This window comes from Danio rerio, chromosome 5 (assembly GCF_052040795.2).
Source record: "Danio rerio strain M-AB ecotype USA chromosome 5, GRCz13ab, whole genome shotgun sequence".
Lineage (NCBI taxonomy): Eukaryota > Metazoa > Chordata > Actinopteri > Cypriniformes > Danionidae > Danio > Danio rerio.
In genome coordinates, this window is record NC_141025.1 from 25632785 (window position 1) to 25650092 (window position 17308).

The 17308-nt window shown below is 40.4% G+C and overlaps 1 protein-coding gene across 16 annotated transcripts in view; it reads right to left on the bottom strand.

The window, feature by feature from the left end:
• Positions 1-17308, bottom strand: part of osbp2b (oxysterol binding protein 2b) — a 142362-nt gene that overhangs the window by 19129 nt on the left and 105925 nt on the right. For 15 of the 16 annotated variants that reach the window (XR_015490362.1, XR_015490361.1, XR_015490356.1 and 12 more), the window contains one exon: positions 6649-6847. Coding sequence is in view for 4 of the 16 variants with exons in the window: in XM_087252258.1 (XP_087108384.1) it covers positions 6649-6847 (199 nt within the window). In the remaining 12 variants the exon portion in view is untranslated. Of the gene's footprint in view, positions 1-6648; positions 6848-14414; positions 14507-17308 lie in introns of those variants that run through there. The other variant, XM_087252261.1, reaches the window with a different exon arrangement.

Below are 17308 nucleotides of genomic sequence, written 5' to 3' on the forward strand. Positions count from 1 at the left end.
TTGGCTGTAGTGTATAAGGGTGTGTGTAAATAAGTGTTTCCCAGTACTGGGTTGTGGCTGGAAGGGCATCCGCTGTGTAAAACATATGCTGAAATAGTTGGCGGTTCATTCTGCTGTGGAGACCTCTGAAATAGAGACTAAGCTAAAAGAAAATGAATGATTGACTGAATAATTAAAACTGTGTTGAAAGGAATAGTTCACCCAAAACTGAAAAAATTATTTTATCAATTACTTGTCGCAAACGTTTTGGATTTTTTTTGGAAAAGAAGACATTTTGAAAAATCTTGAAAACCGGTAACCATTACCTTCCATTGTATTCATTTATGCGTGTCAATGGTTACAGATTTAGAATTTTTTTCCAAAGTAACTTTTGTGTTCTCATAAAGGTTTGAAACCTTAAGAAACACATAAAGGTGTGTAAATACATAGTGAGTGAATTTTTCACTTTTGAAAAAAAAAAAAAAAAAAACAACTTTAAATAACTTCTCTAATTACTTTATCTGATTTTTAAAAAAATGTTATTGCTTGACTGAACGCTACATAGAATCCCAATAAAACTCAAATCATAGACTTGTTTAAATAAAATAAAACGCTATAAAAAGCTATATGAAAAAAAATCTACATTTTAAAAGTTAAACACTCAAGGTATAATAACACTAATGACACCATATTTCATACTTCCATACATACATATTGGCATTACTTTGATACTAATTTGATATTAATTGTTTCTTATGTGGAACTGTGTGAATTTTTGTTTCTATTTGAAATATTTCCCAAATGATGTTTAACAGAGCATGGAATTTTTCACAGTATTTCCTATAATAGTTTTCCTTCACGAGAAAGTCTTATTTGTTTTATTTTGGCTAGAATAAAAGTAGTTTACATGTTTAAAAAAAACATTTATGGTCAATATTATTAGCCTAGAATACTAGTATCTTGAAAATATCTAGCAAAATATTATGTGCTGACATAATGGTAAAGATTATTTAGGAGTTATTAAAAATATTATGTTTAGTAATGTGTCAAAATAAATCTTCTCTCCGTTAAACAGAAACTGGGGATAAAAATATACAGGAGGGTTAATAATTCTGACTTCAACTGTCTATAATCATCAACTACTTTCTCACTCAGTTCTTGTTTCTTATGTGTAATCGCCTTGAAAAATATAAATATACTCTGCTTCTCTGAATTCATTTATACAAAACTCTTGAATGTATGTACAGTGGTAACATATGTAATGTAAGACATGTAATGTAAGAAAACGTCTCGGGTTACGTATGTAACCATAGTTCCCCGAGAGGGAACGAGACACTGCGTCTAACCAGAACGCTAGGAGAACACCTCTTTTATACGCGTCTTGAAGCACATGTGAAATCAATCTAATGTAATTAAGCAGGTGTCGTCAGACCAGAGAGTATAAAAGCCTGTACTGAGCATTCAGTATCAACTTCGAATTTGCTTGAAAGAAGTAACAGGCAGAAGAGAGTATGGCGGAATACGCAGTGTCTCGTTCCCTCTCGGGGAACTATGGTTACATACGTAACCCGAGACGTTCCCCTTCTAGGGAACTTCAACACTGCGTCTAACCAGAACGCTAGGGGAACGCAATACCCACTAGGCCAGACTCACTGCTGACTGTGAACGCACACTACGCAGTGAGAATAGAGGACCCTGGTGAGGGGTCTACATCGAGTTGATAGTGACGCACAAATGTATGTGGAGTCGACCATCCTGCCGCCAAACAAATGTCAGAAAGGGCTGAGCCCGAAAAAGAAGCTTTGGAGGCCCCGACAGCCCTTGTGGAGTGGGCCTTAACAAATTTAGGTGCAGGGCGTCCAGCAGCCTGATAGGTAAATGAGATAGTCTCAACTATCCAATTACTTATTGTCTGCTCATTTGCCGGACTCCCCCTTTTTGAGGGTCCGAAGCAGACCAGTAACTGTTCACTCTTTCTCCAGTTGATAACCCGGTTAACATATGTATTCAGAGCTCTAACTGGGCAGAGTAAGTTTAACTTCTCTTGGTCCGACGACTGAAATGGGGGCGGGTGAAAGGCCTGTAGCACAGCAGGTCTCGCCACATGAGTGGGCACCTTAGGCACGTACCCCGGTCTGGGATAAAGAAAGGCTTTGGACATGCCTGGAGCAAACTCCAGAAATGAAGGTGCAACCGACAAAGCCTGGAGGTCACCAACCCTTTTCAAGGAAGAAATAGCTAATAAGAAAGCTGTTTTTAGTGTCAGAAACTTATCTGACGCCTCCTGCAGTGGCTCAAATGGGGGAACAGAGATGCCCTCGAGCACCAATGTTAAATCCCATGTCGGTACCCTGTGTGTGCTGACAGGCCCTAGCCTTATGGCTCCACGAAGGAAGCGACGAATTAGCGGATCCTGTCCTAGTGACTCATCATCTAGGGGAGAACGGTAGGCCGCTATAGCTGACACGTACACTCTCAGAGTGGATGCAGCTAACCCAGCAGACAGGCGATCTTGGAGAAATTCCAGCACTGAGGCTACCTGGCAGCTGACTGGGTTCAGCTGGTGTTCTCTGCACCAAGCTGAAAAGAGAGCCCATTTTAGGGCATAAAGCTTCCTTGTGGAGGGAGCCCTGGAGCTTAGAATGGTCTGAGCAACCTCGGTTGACAGTCCATACTCTATGAGGTGGGCCCCCTCAGAGGCCACACCCACAGTTTCCACAGGTCGGGTCGGGGATGAAGTATCATTCCTCCCGCCTGGGACAGAAGGTCCCTCCTGATGGGGATCTCCCACGGGAGACCCGCCAGCAGGGATATGAGGTCCGAAAACCAAATTCTGGTAGGCCAAAATGGGGCTACCAGCAGTAACTGTACTCCGTCTTGACGGATTCTCTCCAGGACTCCTGGGAGCAAAGCGACCGGGGGAAAAGCATACAGACGTAGCCTCGGCCATGTCTGAACCATGGCATCCAGTCCCAGAGGGGCTGGATGCGAGAGAGAAAACCACAGTACGCAATGCGTGGTCTCTTGGGAAGCAAACAGGTCTACCTGCGCTTTTCCGAATCTTTCCCAAATGGTCTCCACCACCTCGGGGTGAAGTTTCCATTCCCCGGATCTCACCCCCTGCCTTGACAGGAGATCTGCTCCCATATTTAGATGGCCCGGGACATACATTGCCCTGATGGACAGAATTTTGTTCTGGGCCCACAGGAGGATCCGATGTGCTAGTTTGCATAGCATTCGAGACCTCAAACCCCCCTGATGGTTGATGTAAGAGACCACCGATGTGTTGTCCGTGCGGACTAAAATATGATGGCCCCTTAGATCTGGGAGAAAGTGTTTTAAGGCCAGAAACACGGCCATCATCTCCAGGCAGTTTATGTGCCAGTAACGATGATGTTCTCCCCATCGTCCCGCTGCGGGAAGCCCCCTCAGGGTTGCTCCCCAGCCCGTTAGAGAAGCATCTGTCATAAGCATAACACGATGACAGACAGCCCCCAACATTGGGCCCTGGGACAGGAACCAGGGCATTTTCCACATACTTAAGGCTCGAAGGCAGCGCCGCGAGATCTTGATCATGCGGAAAGGATTCCCTTTGAGGGAAAACCCCCTGGATTTGAGCCACCACTGCAGGGGTCTCATGTACAGCAGACCGAACGGAATTACGCTGGCTGCTGCTGCCATGAGACCCAACAACCTCTGAAAGTGTTTCACAGTGATGAACTGGCCTAGTTTGACTCTGTGTACGGCTGACTGAATCGAAGCGATTCGTGGCGGGGACAGACGTGCTCGCATCGTCATGGAGTCCCATAGCACACCTAAAAAAATGGTCATCCTGGCTGGAACAAGCACACTTTTTGCGGTGTTCAACCGAAACCCCAACCTCCTGATATGGGTGAGAACGACATCTCGATGCCGAACTGCCATATCGTAAGTCTGAGCTAGAATTAGCCAATCGTCTATGTAGTTTAGGATACGTATACCCTGCATACGAAGTGGAGCTAGTGCCGCTTCGACTACTTTGGTGAAGGTTCGAGGTGACAGAGCTAGGCCGAATGGAAGAACCCGATACTGGAACGCTTCGCCCCCGAAAGCGAACCTCAGGTATTTCCTGTGTTGGGGAAGGATGGAAATATGAAAGTATGCGTCTTTCAGGTCTATCGTCACGAACCAGTCCTCGGACTGAATTTGTGACACCACGTTTTTGATGGTTAACATCCTGAACCTGAGGGCCCCGACGGACCGATTAAGATTTCTCAGATCTAATATGGGACGCAATCCCCCATCCTTTTTGGGAACTATAAAATACCGGCTGTAAAACCCTGACTCTCTGTCGAGTGGGGGAACACGCTCTATTGCGCCTTTCTTTAATAGAGCCAGTACTTCCTGTTCCATAACCAGAGCCTGTTCTGGCTTCACTACGGTGGGTGTAATACCATTGAAGTGCGGTGGGCGTGCACAAAACTGTATTTTGTAGCCATGTTCCACTGTGAACAGGACCCACTGAGACACCATCGGCAGGTGTTTCCACGCTGCCAGAAAATGTGCTAGGGGTACCAGCCTCTCGAGACTGGCCTCTGGTTGCTCTTGGACCCCCCGAAGAGGGGGTGGGGTCCCCAATGCCCTCAGACACTGAGGAACGCCCACCCCGGGAGACACAGAACCCCCCACCAGCATACGTGGTGAGGTGGTCTCTCCCTTTCTCCACGGACCCTTGTTTAGTGAGGGCGTCGAATAGTGCTCTCGATGTCCAGGGGGGCCTTGGGAAGCCTGACTCCCAACACGTCAGGACTTCCTTTTATCCTTCGCCTTCCTCGAAACTATTATAGTCCTCGTGGGAATTTTAGGGGAAGGCTCAGGCTGAGAGCGTGCTCTCCAGGCCCTCTTTTTCTGAGGGGGAGCCCGGGAAGCCACGCTCTCTTTTTGTACTGCACGGTATGAGGAGCTGGTTGACGGCTGGGGCTGTCTTTTAACAGCCCCTTGACTTTTTGGTCTTGGGGGAAGAAAGTCCCCGAGGGAGCTCGAGCGTTTTTTGACTCGGTCAAAGGATTCGGCGACACGATCGACGGCGTTGCCAAAGAGCCCTGAGCTCGATATTGGAGCGTCCAGGAAAATAGCTCTGTCTGTTTCTGACACCTCTGCTTGTGTCAGCCAGAGGTGCCGCTCAGTAGTCACCAGGGTGGCCATAGATCGCCCCAAACTAGAGGCCGCCTCTTTAGTAGCCCTTAAAGCTAAATCCGACGCCCGAAGAGCTTCTCGAAGCTGTTCGGGTGTCGCTCCCCCGCCATCTAGGCACTCTTTAATTAGGTCAGCCTGATATGCCTGCAACACTGACATAGTGTGCAGGCATCCGACAGACTGACCAGCCGTCATAAATGCTTTGCCGATAAGACCTGATGTTAATCTTAATGGTCTAGACGACAAAGGAGGGACCCTTGCAGATTTTAAATCTGGACGCAGATGACGCGCTAAATCTTCTTCTATTAAAGGCATTTCTTTACATGCTTTTTCCCCAAGCCCACGAACTGCTGAATAAATAACCGTTTTCGGTGTCATTAAACGTGCTGAATAAGGATTTCCCCATGATCTCGTAACAGCCTCATGTAGCTCGGGGCAAAAGGGGAGGTCCCTCAGTGGAGGATCTACTCTGCTGGGTAATTCTCTTTCATCCAGCATTCCTGTCAGACGCAGCTGTTGCTGCTCACGTGCTGGCTGCCACTCTATTACGTCAAACCTGTCAGCAGCACGTGAAATCACCTCCACTAACTCCTCATATTCCACTGACTGGGGCGGCAGAGTCCCCGACCCTCTTTGCGTTTGCTGCTGCAGCGTCTCTGTTTCCTCGGAAACGGAGGACGCCGCCCTCCCACGAGGCGCAGAAGAAACCGCAGAGCGTGCTTCTGACGCTCCCGAAGGAGGATTAGATCTCACGGATCCAGAAAGAGAAAGGACAGAGTCCGTCTCCATCTCATCCGCCAGATCTAGCTGCGAACCCCACGACCGAAGTCGACGCTCAGCCTCAGCACGAGCGGGACCCGAACCGCGAGGGGAACGCGCCACGGGAGCTTTATTAAAAAACTCCCTTCTACTACGCAGCACTTTGCGGGAGAGAGCGTCACAGTGCCCACAGTCAGCATTCTCAAATGCTGCCAGGGCATGCTCCTCTCCCAAACACTCTAAACACATATCATGTGAGTCACCAGCCGTAATAAAGCGAGGGCATGGAGGCACACAACGTTTAAAGTTTTTTTCTGCCATATCAAAACAAAAAAGTAAGTTGTCAGTTTTTTTGTTTTTGTGTATGCAAGTCAGTAATGAAAGTTCGCTGAAAGAGGGTGTATTTTCACGTGCGTGCTTCTTGAAAGCAAAGAAGTTGATACTGAATGCTCAGTACAGGCTTTTATACTCTCTGGTCTGACGACACCTGCTTAATTACATTAGATTGATTTCACATGTGCTTCAAGACGCGTATAAAAGAGGTGTTCTCCTAGCGTTCTGGTTAGACGCAGTGTTGAAGTTCCCTAGAAGGGGAACTTCATTATAAGGAACTGTAATCCCTATACTTTTATTCTATAACTAATCCTCTGAAAAAGTCCTTTAACCAGTTACTAAGTAATATCCCCCAACACTGGATATCTAATGCAGAATTGTGTGAATGATGGTGGGCTTCACCTGTGTCGGTGGTGGGTGTATCGGGTGTGTTAACGGCGTGCGCGGGAGCCTCTCTCCAGGCTCGCTCCAGGCTGTTGTGCTGCTTTGCTAGCTGCTCGATGGTCTCCTCCAGGTGGGTGCGCTGCTCACGCTCATGCTGAAGTACTCGCTGCCATCTGCGGCTGTGGCTCTCTGCCAGCTCCAGGAAATCCCGGCATGCCTGCAATGGATGATACGAGACATGGGATGAACTTCAACACCGAAATTTTGCTATTAAATTAAAAACGTATGTTGCAGGTATCAAAGTACAACGTTGTAGCTAAAACTGTACAACATGGAACTAGCAAAGCCAAGGGTTTGATAAGCAGAGAACACATGAAGTAATATCTTGTAATCAAGTGTGCATGAATTCAAATATCTTTAGTTTAACCCCAACCTGTCAAGACATCTTCATTTACAATGTAGATTTTGTCAAAGAAGCTTTACATCAGGGTTTCTGCAGGTTCCATCAAGTCAAATTTAAGACTTTTTAAGACCCTTTTAAGACTTATGAAGATTTTTTCTAATGGCCCATTGTTATCATGAGGAATCATGTGATTGTTTTTAGTTTTTTGAGGGGAATTTGTTGTAAAAATGTCGAACAGCTGATGTGAATTGTATCTCTTTGCAATAAAAAAACTTAAATATAAATAAATAAAGATTTATTGAGATGTATTGTTGGTAACTGGATAGATGCCGGCCCCAAATTGAGTAGCTTTACTTGGACAAAGCAAAATCAACACTTGTTTAAAATGATTTAATACATTTACAAATAAATTTAAGAAGTTCTAAGACTTTTTAGGAGCCAGCGGCCACCCTGTACCTAGAAAGTATGAATAAAAAGCCATAACAATGTTTCAGATTGTGGAACATATTCATCTCTTCAGGCTTTGTAGAATTGTAGAATGAAAGTGTTATATTCAGTTCACTTCAATGCCAAAGTGAAAGAAGGAACCACCGATTAAGACATATGTGACCCAGATAATCATCTAAAGTATTTTAATGTGATCCAAGCTTATTGTATCTCTTTTGATCATACAATAGTAATAATAATAATACATTTTATTTATAGTGCGCTTTTCTCAAACCCAAAGTGGTACAAGGCATACAAGGCAAACAGTAATAAAGCAGAACAATAAAAACAGTAAAAACATCACAATAAGACAATAAAACATGAACAATAAAATAGAATAATTAAATTGCCAAAAATAATCAATCTAAGTTATAAGCAACAGTAAAAAGGTGAGTCTTAAGAAGTTTCTTAAAACAGACCACGGAAGCGGCATTCCTGATGCTGATGGGTAGACCATTCCATAGCTTAGGCGCACTGTATGAAAAGGCTCTATCACCCATAGTCTTTAGTTTACAACGTGGCTGATACAGCATAAGTCCAAATAAAGAACGAAGTTTGCGGGTGGGAGTGGCAAGAGTTACCGGGTCATCAAATGTAATCAGGTGCAATTTTAAAAAATTTATGCATGATCTGTCCAACAGGCAACATGTAAATACTAAATAGGAGTGGGCTAAGGACAGATCCTGCCGCAGCAGGACAGTCTGAGATCTATGATCACCCAAACAGACAAACATATATACAAAATACAATTCACAGTTTGTTTGGTTTAGTACAATGTAAAACCCAATCAGTTTAGGTAACAAACCTTTTGAGGAAACCGATTAAAACAAACCATTTAAGTTCAAAAACCAATCCTAATGAGTACTGTGAACTTCATCTATTTGAGTAAACGAAGCTATTTGAGCACAGTAAAATCCAATAAATGAAGAGAACTCAAACCAGCTGAGGACTGTAAAACTCAATAAGTTAAGGCAACTCAAACCATTTGAGATAACTGATTGCTACAAACCATTTGAGTTAAAAAAAAAACTATCCTATATGAGTACTGTAAACTTACTCCATTTAATAACCTCTTTATTACCTTCAACACTGAGTTCAAAACTCTTTTCAAATGAGTAATGAGTAATTTCATATGAGTAGAATTAACTTTCAGTAAAGTCTGAATTAACTACACTTATTTCATTTGATAAAGCTGACTGTTGGATTTTACAGTGCATGTATGGTTTTGACTCAAATGTTATCATTTGTTTTTTTTTATAAAGATTTGATAACATTCCTTCCGAATTTCCAGTAAAAACTGTAATTTAAGCTTCTACTCATCAGAAAATAACAATGTGTCAGAACTGCAAATGGGTTGATTTGTTGTAATTGGAAACTAGCTTGTTTTTTTTTTAACTTTTCTGGAGCTAAAACATCTGTATTATTTTGTCTAAACATGCTGTAAATACTGACCAAGAACCTGTGGATTATTTAAAATACATTTACTTGCAAATATGATGCGGATAGTTATTGTACGAGCCAGCACAGTGGTTCACCTAATGGTCACTGATTTGAGTCCCATCTGGGTCAGAAGGCATCTCTGTACGCCAAAGACATGCAGTATAGGTAAACTAAATTGGCTATAGTGAATTTGTGTGTAGGTGTGTGTAAATGTGAGAATGTATGGGTGTTTCCCAGAGCTGGGTTGTAGCTGGAAGGACATACGGACATAAAATATACGGAAGAATAATTGGTGGTTCATTCTGCTGGTGACCCCTGATAAATCAGGGACTATGTCTGTGTTATTATTACAATTATTATACTTGTATTAATTTAATACATTAAAATAGTACTTTAATATTATCAAACTATAACTTATTTCATAAAAAAATGCAATCATTATTAATTTTTTACTACTTTGTATAATGGATTCCAGAGATGTAAAACAAATTCTGCCTCGGCAGCTTCATCCTTTCTCTGTATTCCCTCACTACAGTATCTCCATCGTGATAGTCCTGCTTCCCAATTCTCTAGGGATCTTATCGGTCCTCCCGCCGCAGGCAGCACACATGAATTCAGCTGTTTCCTCATTACCGCTCCGGTCGCCCTTATAAAAATCATCCCCACAGGAAAACCATGGAAATACCTTCCTCTCTCTTGTCATTTTTCTTCAGCCTTATCTCTCCACACTTCTATTTGTTTACTGCTCTTGTTGAAATGTCTAGGAAACGTCTCACAACCAAAAGTGTTTTGCAACATCTAAGAAATAATACGTGACTGACGACCACGACCGAAATGTCAAGTAGTTTATAAATGTGATCATGAGTTGTAAATCTGGTGGTTAAACTGAAAGCAGAAATGAAAGAGTTGATATGATGGCCAGTGCACAATCAGAAACACGCAGACTGTCTGAGTCATGATTTTTTTAGTTAAGTCTCTGACTAGCAGTATTGAGCAATGCAAGCATGCAGGAGAGGTTACTATTGGTCAATAACACAGAATAGTCACTTGTATGATAAAGAAAACTTTAGCAAACGTTTAAAGCCCATTTACACATGAGATATGATCATTTTGATGATAAAAATTGAGGTATAGTCCACATCTCACATATATAATGATAAAGGCTCAAAACAACTATATTGTTGGAATGTTTTATCTTGTGATGAAAGATTTATGTTAACAACCAATCACAATCCAGCATTCTCCTTAAGCGCTCAGTCATTTAAAGGGTCATGAAGTCCTCCTTTTACAGTTCAAGTCTACCTCAGAATTAAAAAAAAAATGCTTTATGATGGGCGTGGAGTGCAGTGAGCAGAGGGAGGAGTAGGCGTGGCTGGCGGAGCAGGGGAAAAAGAGGGGAACGAACAACTGTCAGTTGGCTCACCAGCTCAAGATAAAAAAAATTAAATACAAAAGTTTACAAAGTTAAAATGCAATAAATAAACAGTAAGTAATTTAATGCCCTATCTAGTGCACTGGATAAGCTATTCGTAATTTCATATAACATATTACCACAATTTGTTATATCATTACAAAATATGGATATGCTATCCATCTCAGATGCAGAAAAGCTAGTCCATGCTTTTATGACTTCTAGGCTGGATTACTGTAATGCTCTGTTTGCTGGCTGCCCTGCATCCTCCAATAACAAACTTCAGCTAGTACAAAATGCAGCTGCCAGATTTTTTACAAGGTCTAGAAAATATGATCATATCACCCCAATTTTATCCTCCTTACACTGGCTGCCTTTTAAGTTTCATATTGATTTTAAAATATTGCTTTTAACTAGGGGAGTGTGAACCTACACTGGTCTCACAGTTCGGTTCAGTTTCGATTATCATGCAATTGATTCGGTTAAATTCGATATCTCGGTGCGTCACGGTGCATTGACGATGCTTTACATACATAATTAGATTTTTCTTCACAACACAAGACTTTTTTATTAAAATCTATAAACATATTAATATTTATATATTATTTGTGATACAATATTGTCCTTTAATACAAGCAGTAAGATTTAGGAACTGTACCTTTAATTTTACCTGCTCAAAGAAAACTGAGCGGCCTTGTTCAGTGTCAATGAAAGTCTTTCCAACAAACTCACAAGCAGTTGAACTGTGCATAATTATGTAACTTTTTCAAGTAGTTGGAGTGTTTTAATTAGTCGCCCTCGCCTCCTTTGCCATAGTATTCTACTGCGACATCGCTCATAGGAGATAAATTACCTCCGTACGTAATAACTGGTTATGATCTATTACTGAACCGATATCGAATTGTCTCCATCTGCATGGGGGTGCACCAAATAAACAATTTATTTTGACACCCCTACTTCTTACCTGTAAAGCTTTAAATAATCTAGCTCCTGTTTATCTAACCAACCTTCTGTCTCGCTACCACCCAACCCGCTCTTTAAGATCTCAAAACTCTGGTAGTGCATCAGGTAGTACATACAGTAGAACAGAAAAGTCAAGTAAAGGGGGTCGAGCCTTCTCATTTATGGCTCCTTAACTCTGGAATAGTCTTCCTGATAATGTCGAGGCTCAGACACACTCTTGCAGTTCAAAACTAGTTTAAAGACCTATAGTTTTAGTAAAGCATACACTCAATGCATCTCACAGCCTGGCAGGTCTGTTCATATCTGTCATCAGAAAGCACGTGCAGTCATGAATAATTCAGAAGCAGGGTCTTCTCATAGGATAGAAAAACCCAGTCTATAAATAACGGAGAGAAATCGACACGTCATCTCTGGACAGGCAGATACACTCAAAAAAAAAAATATTTTTTACTTGTTACAACTTTTTTTTTTTTTTTTTAATTAGCTGAAATAACACAATTCTTGAGATTTCATTGGCACAACTTAATTTTTTATGTTCAATCCCCATAAATTTGTTGAAAGTTAACTTAATCAATTTGTGTTGAGACAACATAAATAAACTGTGTGGAACCTTGCATTTTTTACAGTGCAGCGCTACGTCAAGGATTTTGATTCCACCCCAAAAAATTATTTTAAACCCAAAAGATGAAATTAGCTGACAAAAGCTCAAAACTATCCAGTTTTCCCTACATGTAAAGCTGACAGGTGCTAACGTTGTCTTAATTGATGATCAACACACACAAATCTGTTATTATCAGATTTACTCCAGAAGTACTCCAGGGTGTCTTGAACCTTTAAGCTACAGATATTAAAACTACACTCTAAAAATGCTTGACTGGTTACATTTATTAAAAGTAAATTGAGGAGAAGTTTTGAATGTACTATCAAAAATATGATGTTGATAGCATGAGTATAGATCAAGCTGTGAATCAGCTTGTCAGGTAAATATGTAAATTTATCAAACATGTTGTGGTAAATGACCATGGGATAAAGCATGCATGAGAAACACTGCTTAAAAAAAGAGAAGAGAATAAAAACTGAAAAAACAACAGTTATGTTTCTGAATTCTTCAGATAGAAAACTAACTAATAAAACAACACTGCAGACAATATCGTGCCATTATTCACCTCAATTTAATTATTCTGATTTATTCAAAAGCAAGCACTGAATGAGGAAAACATAGCATTTCCCCCTCCACATACAGTGAAATGTATGACAAATGCCATGTTTCCTGCTGCTTATTAAGAAAAATAACCGACACGCATGCTGGTCTGACTAAAAATAACCAACACACTCTACCTCAGTATCTGTGAAAGCATCTCTCTCAGCTGAGCTCATCAATCATGTTAATAACGGAGACTACAGTACAGCCACAAAATCATTAAAGCAGCTCACAGTCACATGCAAACACATCTTTTACTCTCTACTCTGCATCTCTGACTTGATCAACGTGTCTTTGTCAATCTCTCGTCTCCCATGGCACAACTCATCTGACTAAACCCAGTGTGCTGGCCTTACCAGGAGGCATGGGGACTCAACTGTTCTCAATTTATAACAAAATAAACAAAGAATCAATGTCCAAAATGCAACTTTTGCCATACCTGACAATCAAGAAAGCTGTAAGATTCTCAAGTCATCATCGGTTGATGATAATTTCAAACTCATGTGTTAAAAAGGTATACCATTAACCTATATGGTTTAAAAAAACACTTGACAAGTCTTTAAGAGTTCACCATTAGCTGATGATTGATAATCTATTTGGCATGCTGTCCTAGGAGAAATCCCTAAGCACAAACGATCCTCGAGCCTGGAGCTCCCTCCTGATTGAAGATCCTGATTGATGGCTAGAGCTTGTTTATAGTGCCAGTTTGTTCAATTTGCCTATGTCCCATGTCTCTGGACTGTGAGAGGAAACTAGGGAACACGGGGGGAAACCCATGCGAGCACGAGGAGAACATGTAAACTCTGCACAGAAATGTCAGCTGGCCTGGTAAGGACTTGAACCGGTGACATTCTTGCTTTAATGAAACAGTGTTAACCACTGGGCCGCCGTGCCGCCCTGTCTAGAAAGGAAGGGGTGGAAGGGGAAAGATACTGAGGTAAGAAATTCTGGCTATTTATGGTGAGTTAGTAATTGACTGATTGGTTAATGATGTTGTATTAGCTAATGCTAGGCCAGCTGTGTTCAACCATAAGCACACGCTCCTCTCGAAATCAGTTTATAAATAAACCACACTTACTTTAGCTGGATGTGCTGGTTTTACTAGACATGCTATTTATTATTTATATTTAGTGGGATTATTTGGGTGTTTTTAATCGCATATTCAAGACAGGTCACTTTTTACTTGCAGTGTCATAAGTAAAAGAATTTATGTTACATAAAGAACAATATGAACCACATGATGCATGATGCCACATCAATTTGTTAAGACAAACTTTATTTCAGGTCTCATTGTTAATTATTTGAGGCAAAACTGAGACAACTGAGATGAGTAACATGTCTTTTAACACATTTTAAGCTATCATTTCATTAATTAGTGGCAGAATTCTATTCTTATTTTTTGCCTGAAAGGAGTAGTTGAATTAAAAATGCGATTATTATTTACTCATCCTCTTCTTATTCCAGACTTGTTTGAACACAAAGGAAAAAATTCTTAAGATTACTGGGAAAAACAGTCATTGACTTCCATAGTATTTACCATAGATTATGGATGTCAACGGCTTTGTATTTCCAACACTCTTCAGAATATATTGTTTTGTGTTTGACTGAAGAAAAAAAATTAATTAAGTTTATAACCACTTATAAACATAAAGTTTAGAACCACTTAATTCCAATCAAATGTTGAGGACATTTTCATTTTGGTGTGAACTATCCCTTTAAACTCTGTATTATGTTTGTGCCCCTAAAAGTTTCCAGTCAGCTCAAATGTTTTATTTACTGATATCCAAGCTGATTTTTACCCTGTGCAGAACATAGTTTAAAAGCTCTAATATACTTGCGCAAATTCTGTACACACAGAAATCATCAAAGGCAGCTCTTACCTGTCTGGTGAGTGTCCAGAGCTTTGCTGAGAGATAGAGAGAGATTCCTCTGTGTTATACACAGCACATGACTGTGGCTTCCTAACACGTTTATGAAACTACAGCCCATCACCTTTAACATAAGCAACACTTCCACTTTTTTTTCTGCTGAGTGAGGCCCTGAGGCCCAGACTGCTCGTGACTTCAGGAAGAGTTTAGAGGAAAGACACGCATGTGTGTCGTACATCCTCATATCCGAGAAATGCCCTTTACATGAGCTGAGTGGAGTGTGAGCCATGTGATGTGGTGTGTGAAATCTCTGGATGTTTCACTTTATTTAAGGAAATGGCCAATGTGGTCCAATAATATTTTAATAAATATGTCAAAGTTGAATAGATTTTCTTAAATTTTTTGAAGTGTTGCTTGGGTTTGTGAAACTAATTACAAAAATAACTATTTTAAATAGAAGTTTTGTCACCATTTACTCATCCTTTACTTAATTTAAAACTTTGAATTGAACACAAACACACAATTTTTTTTTTGAAAAAAGTTGGAAACCTCTAACCATTCACTTCTATTATATTTGCGCTTTTTACTATGGATGTCGGTGGTTACCAGTCTCCAGCAATCTTCATCTTGTGTTATAAGTTTACTGTTTATATTCTTAAGATTCTTACCTTATTTATGTTCAACAGAAAAAAGAAACCCAAAAAGGTTTGAAACAACTTGAAGGAGAGTTTATTAGTTTTAGGTGAACTAAGTCACGTGGCGCAGTAGGCAGTGCTGTCGCCTCACAGCAAGAAGGTCACTGGTTCGAGCCTCCGCTGGGTCAGTTGGTGTTTCTGTGTGGAGTTTGCATGCACTCCCTGCGTTTGCGTGGGTTTCCTCTGGGTGCTCTGGTTTCCCCCACAGTCCAAAGACATCTGGTATAGGTGATTTGGGTAGGCTAAATTGCCCATAGGGAATGAGTGTGTATGGATGTTTCCTAGAGATGGGTTGCAGCTGGAAGGGCATCCGCTGATAAAAACATGTGCTGGATAAGTTGGCGGTTCATTTTGCTGTGGCTAAGCCGAAAAGAAAATGAATGAATGAATAAATGGGTAAACAATCCCTTTAAACAACATAGAGGCAGATGTTCAGAATGTTACATTATTTTAAGTAAAATATTAAACCTACAGTAGATGCATCTGCAAGCAAATTCTGGCTGATTTTACCTCCAAAATAATCCTTTGGAGGTTTAGAAACTGTTAATAAAATTATTTCTGCTGGTTCACACCGTTTGTGATCCACAAATGTTTGAAACCCAGAAAAATCTTGAACATTTCCTTTAATTAGTGCCTGCACTGAGGTGTTTAGAACAACAATAAGAAACATAGATTTGCTTGAACAGTTTGTCTTGTTTATGTTCGCAAGTTCATGTGCTGTTATTTTGTTATATTCGGTTGTCTTTGGTCTGTTGATTCAGTTAAACCACACTAGAGTTCATCTGGAAGCAAGCCGAGATACATCTTTTCATAAGTTTCAGTCTGGCTGTTTGCTGCACAGCAAAGGTTTAGATGACAGGATTCACACTTATAAAAATAAACTGCACTGATAGAGCAATAACATCAGAGTTTGTTTAATCAAACCAAACCTGCCAAGTGTGAACACACCATAAGTGACCAATATCTGTTTGGGGCCACTGTAGACCCAGACCCAGACTGCCGCTTTCTCTCAGTGGATGTAGGGGTGGATAAAGGTTAAGTAGGATAATATATAATATTTATTTTTAAAATGCATCATAAGTGTCACAAAAACTTAATGTGTACTATTTGGTATTCACCCTTATCACTTCACCTCTGTAGTCTATTGACCAGAGGTACCCAAAGTAGGGCCTGCAGGGAACCTTTGGTTCGCCCCACCATCCCATCTGAAGAGAGAGTATTAATGTTATAGTTAGGGCGAATGCCTTTGACAGAGACCGTCATTTCCAATTTAATGTAACCTTTTGTTTCTGTTTGATTGAGGAGCTACAAAAAAGACAACTGAAATGAAATGTTGTAAATGAATCAGACTTACAAAATGTAACTGCCACTTGACAGATAGAGGACAATGCACAAGACATCAGCAAGCAAATCAAGGCAAAGGCAGGAGCAGCTTGATCTATTCAGCACTGATCTCCATCGTGTTATAAATTGGATTGTTAATGTCTTTACTACAATAAGTTTATTAGAAAAGGTTAAATGATACAGCATCATTAATTAATATGTTTTAAAACAACACTTTCTAGTTATTTTAAAATATTAGCAAATAAATTTGAGAATTTCAAATGACAGACGTTCCATTTTGGTTACTTTTCCACACAACCTAAAATTAACCAAATACCAACATCTAATGATGTTACAGCTTGACATTGTGTGGATGTTACCACTATGACGTCTATCAAACAATGGATTTTGGTTTCTATACCTGACGAATAAATGTCAGTATTTGACATCAATATGACCTTGGTTTAAGATGTTGGCTCGACGTTGGATTTTGGTTAATTTCCAACACAACCTAAAATCAATCAAACATCAACATCATTTAACATTGTTATTCAACCGCAAAATAACATTGTTCTAAGGCACTAGTGACCTAAACTTAACCTCCTATTAATGTCCTTATTGTCCTATGACATTGTGTGTCTGCTGGGAAGCTACTTATTATGCAAACGCATAATTTCGTTTCTTAGTTATACAGTTAAAACAGTCATACCTGATGGATAAATCTCCTTCTGATTGACATTTAGTTCAACAATTCTAAAATTCACTGCAGTTGAAAAGTATCTGTTTGTAATTGGCAATAATCTTTTTCGCAATAAAGACATATAGAATTTAACAAAACATTTTTTTTTATTTGAAATAAATGTTTTTTACACATCAAAAAATGAGCAT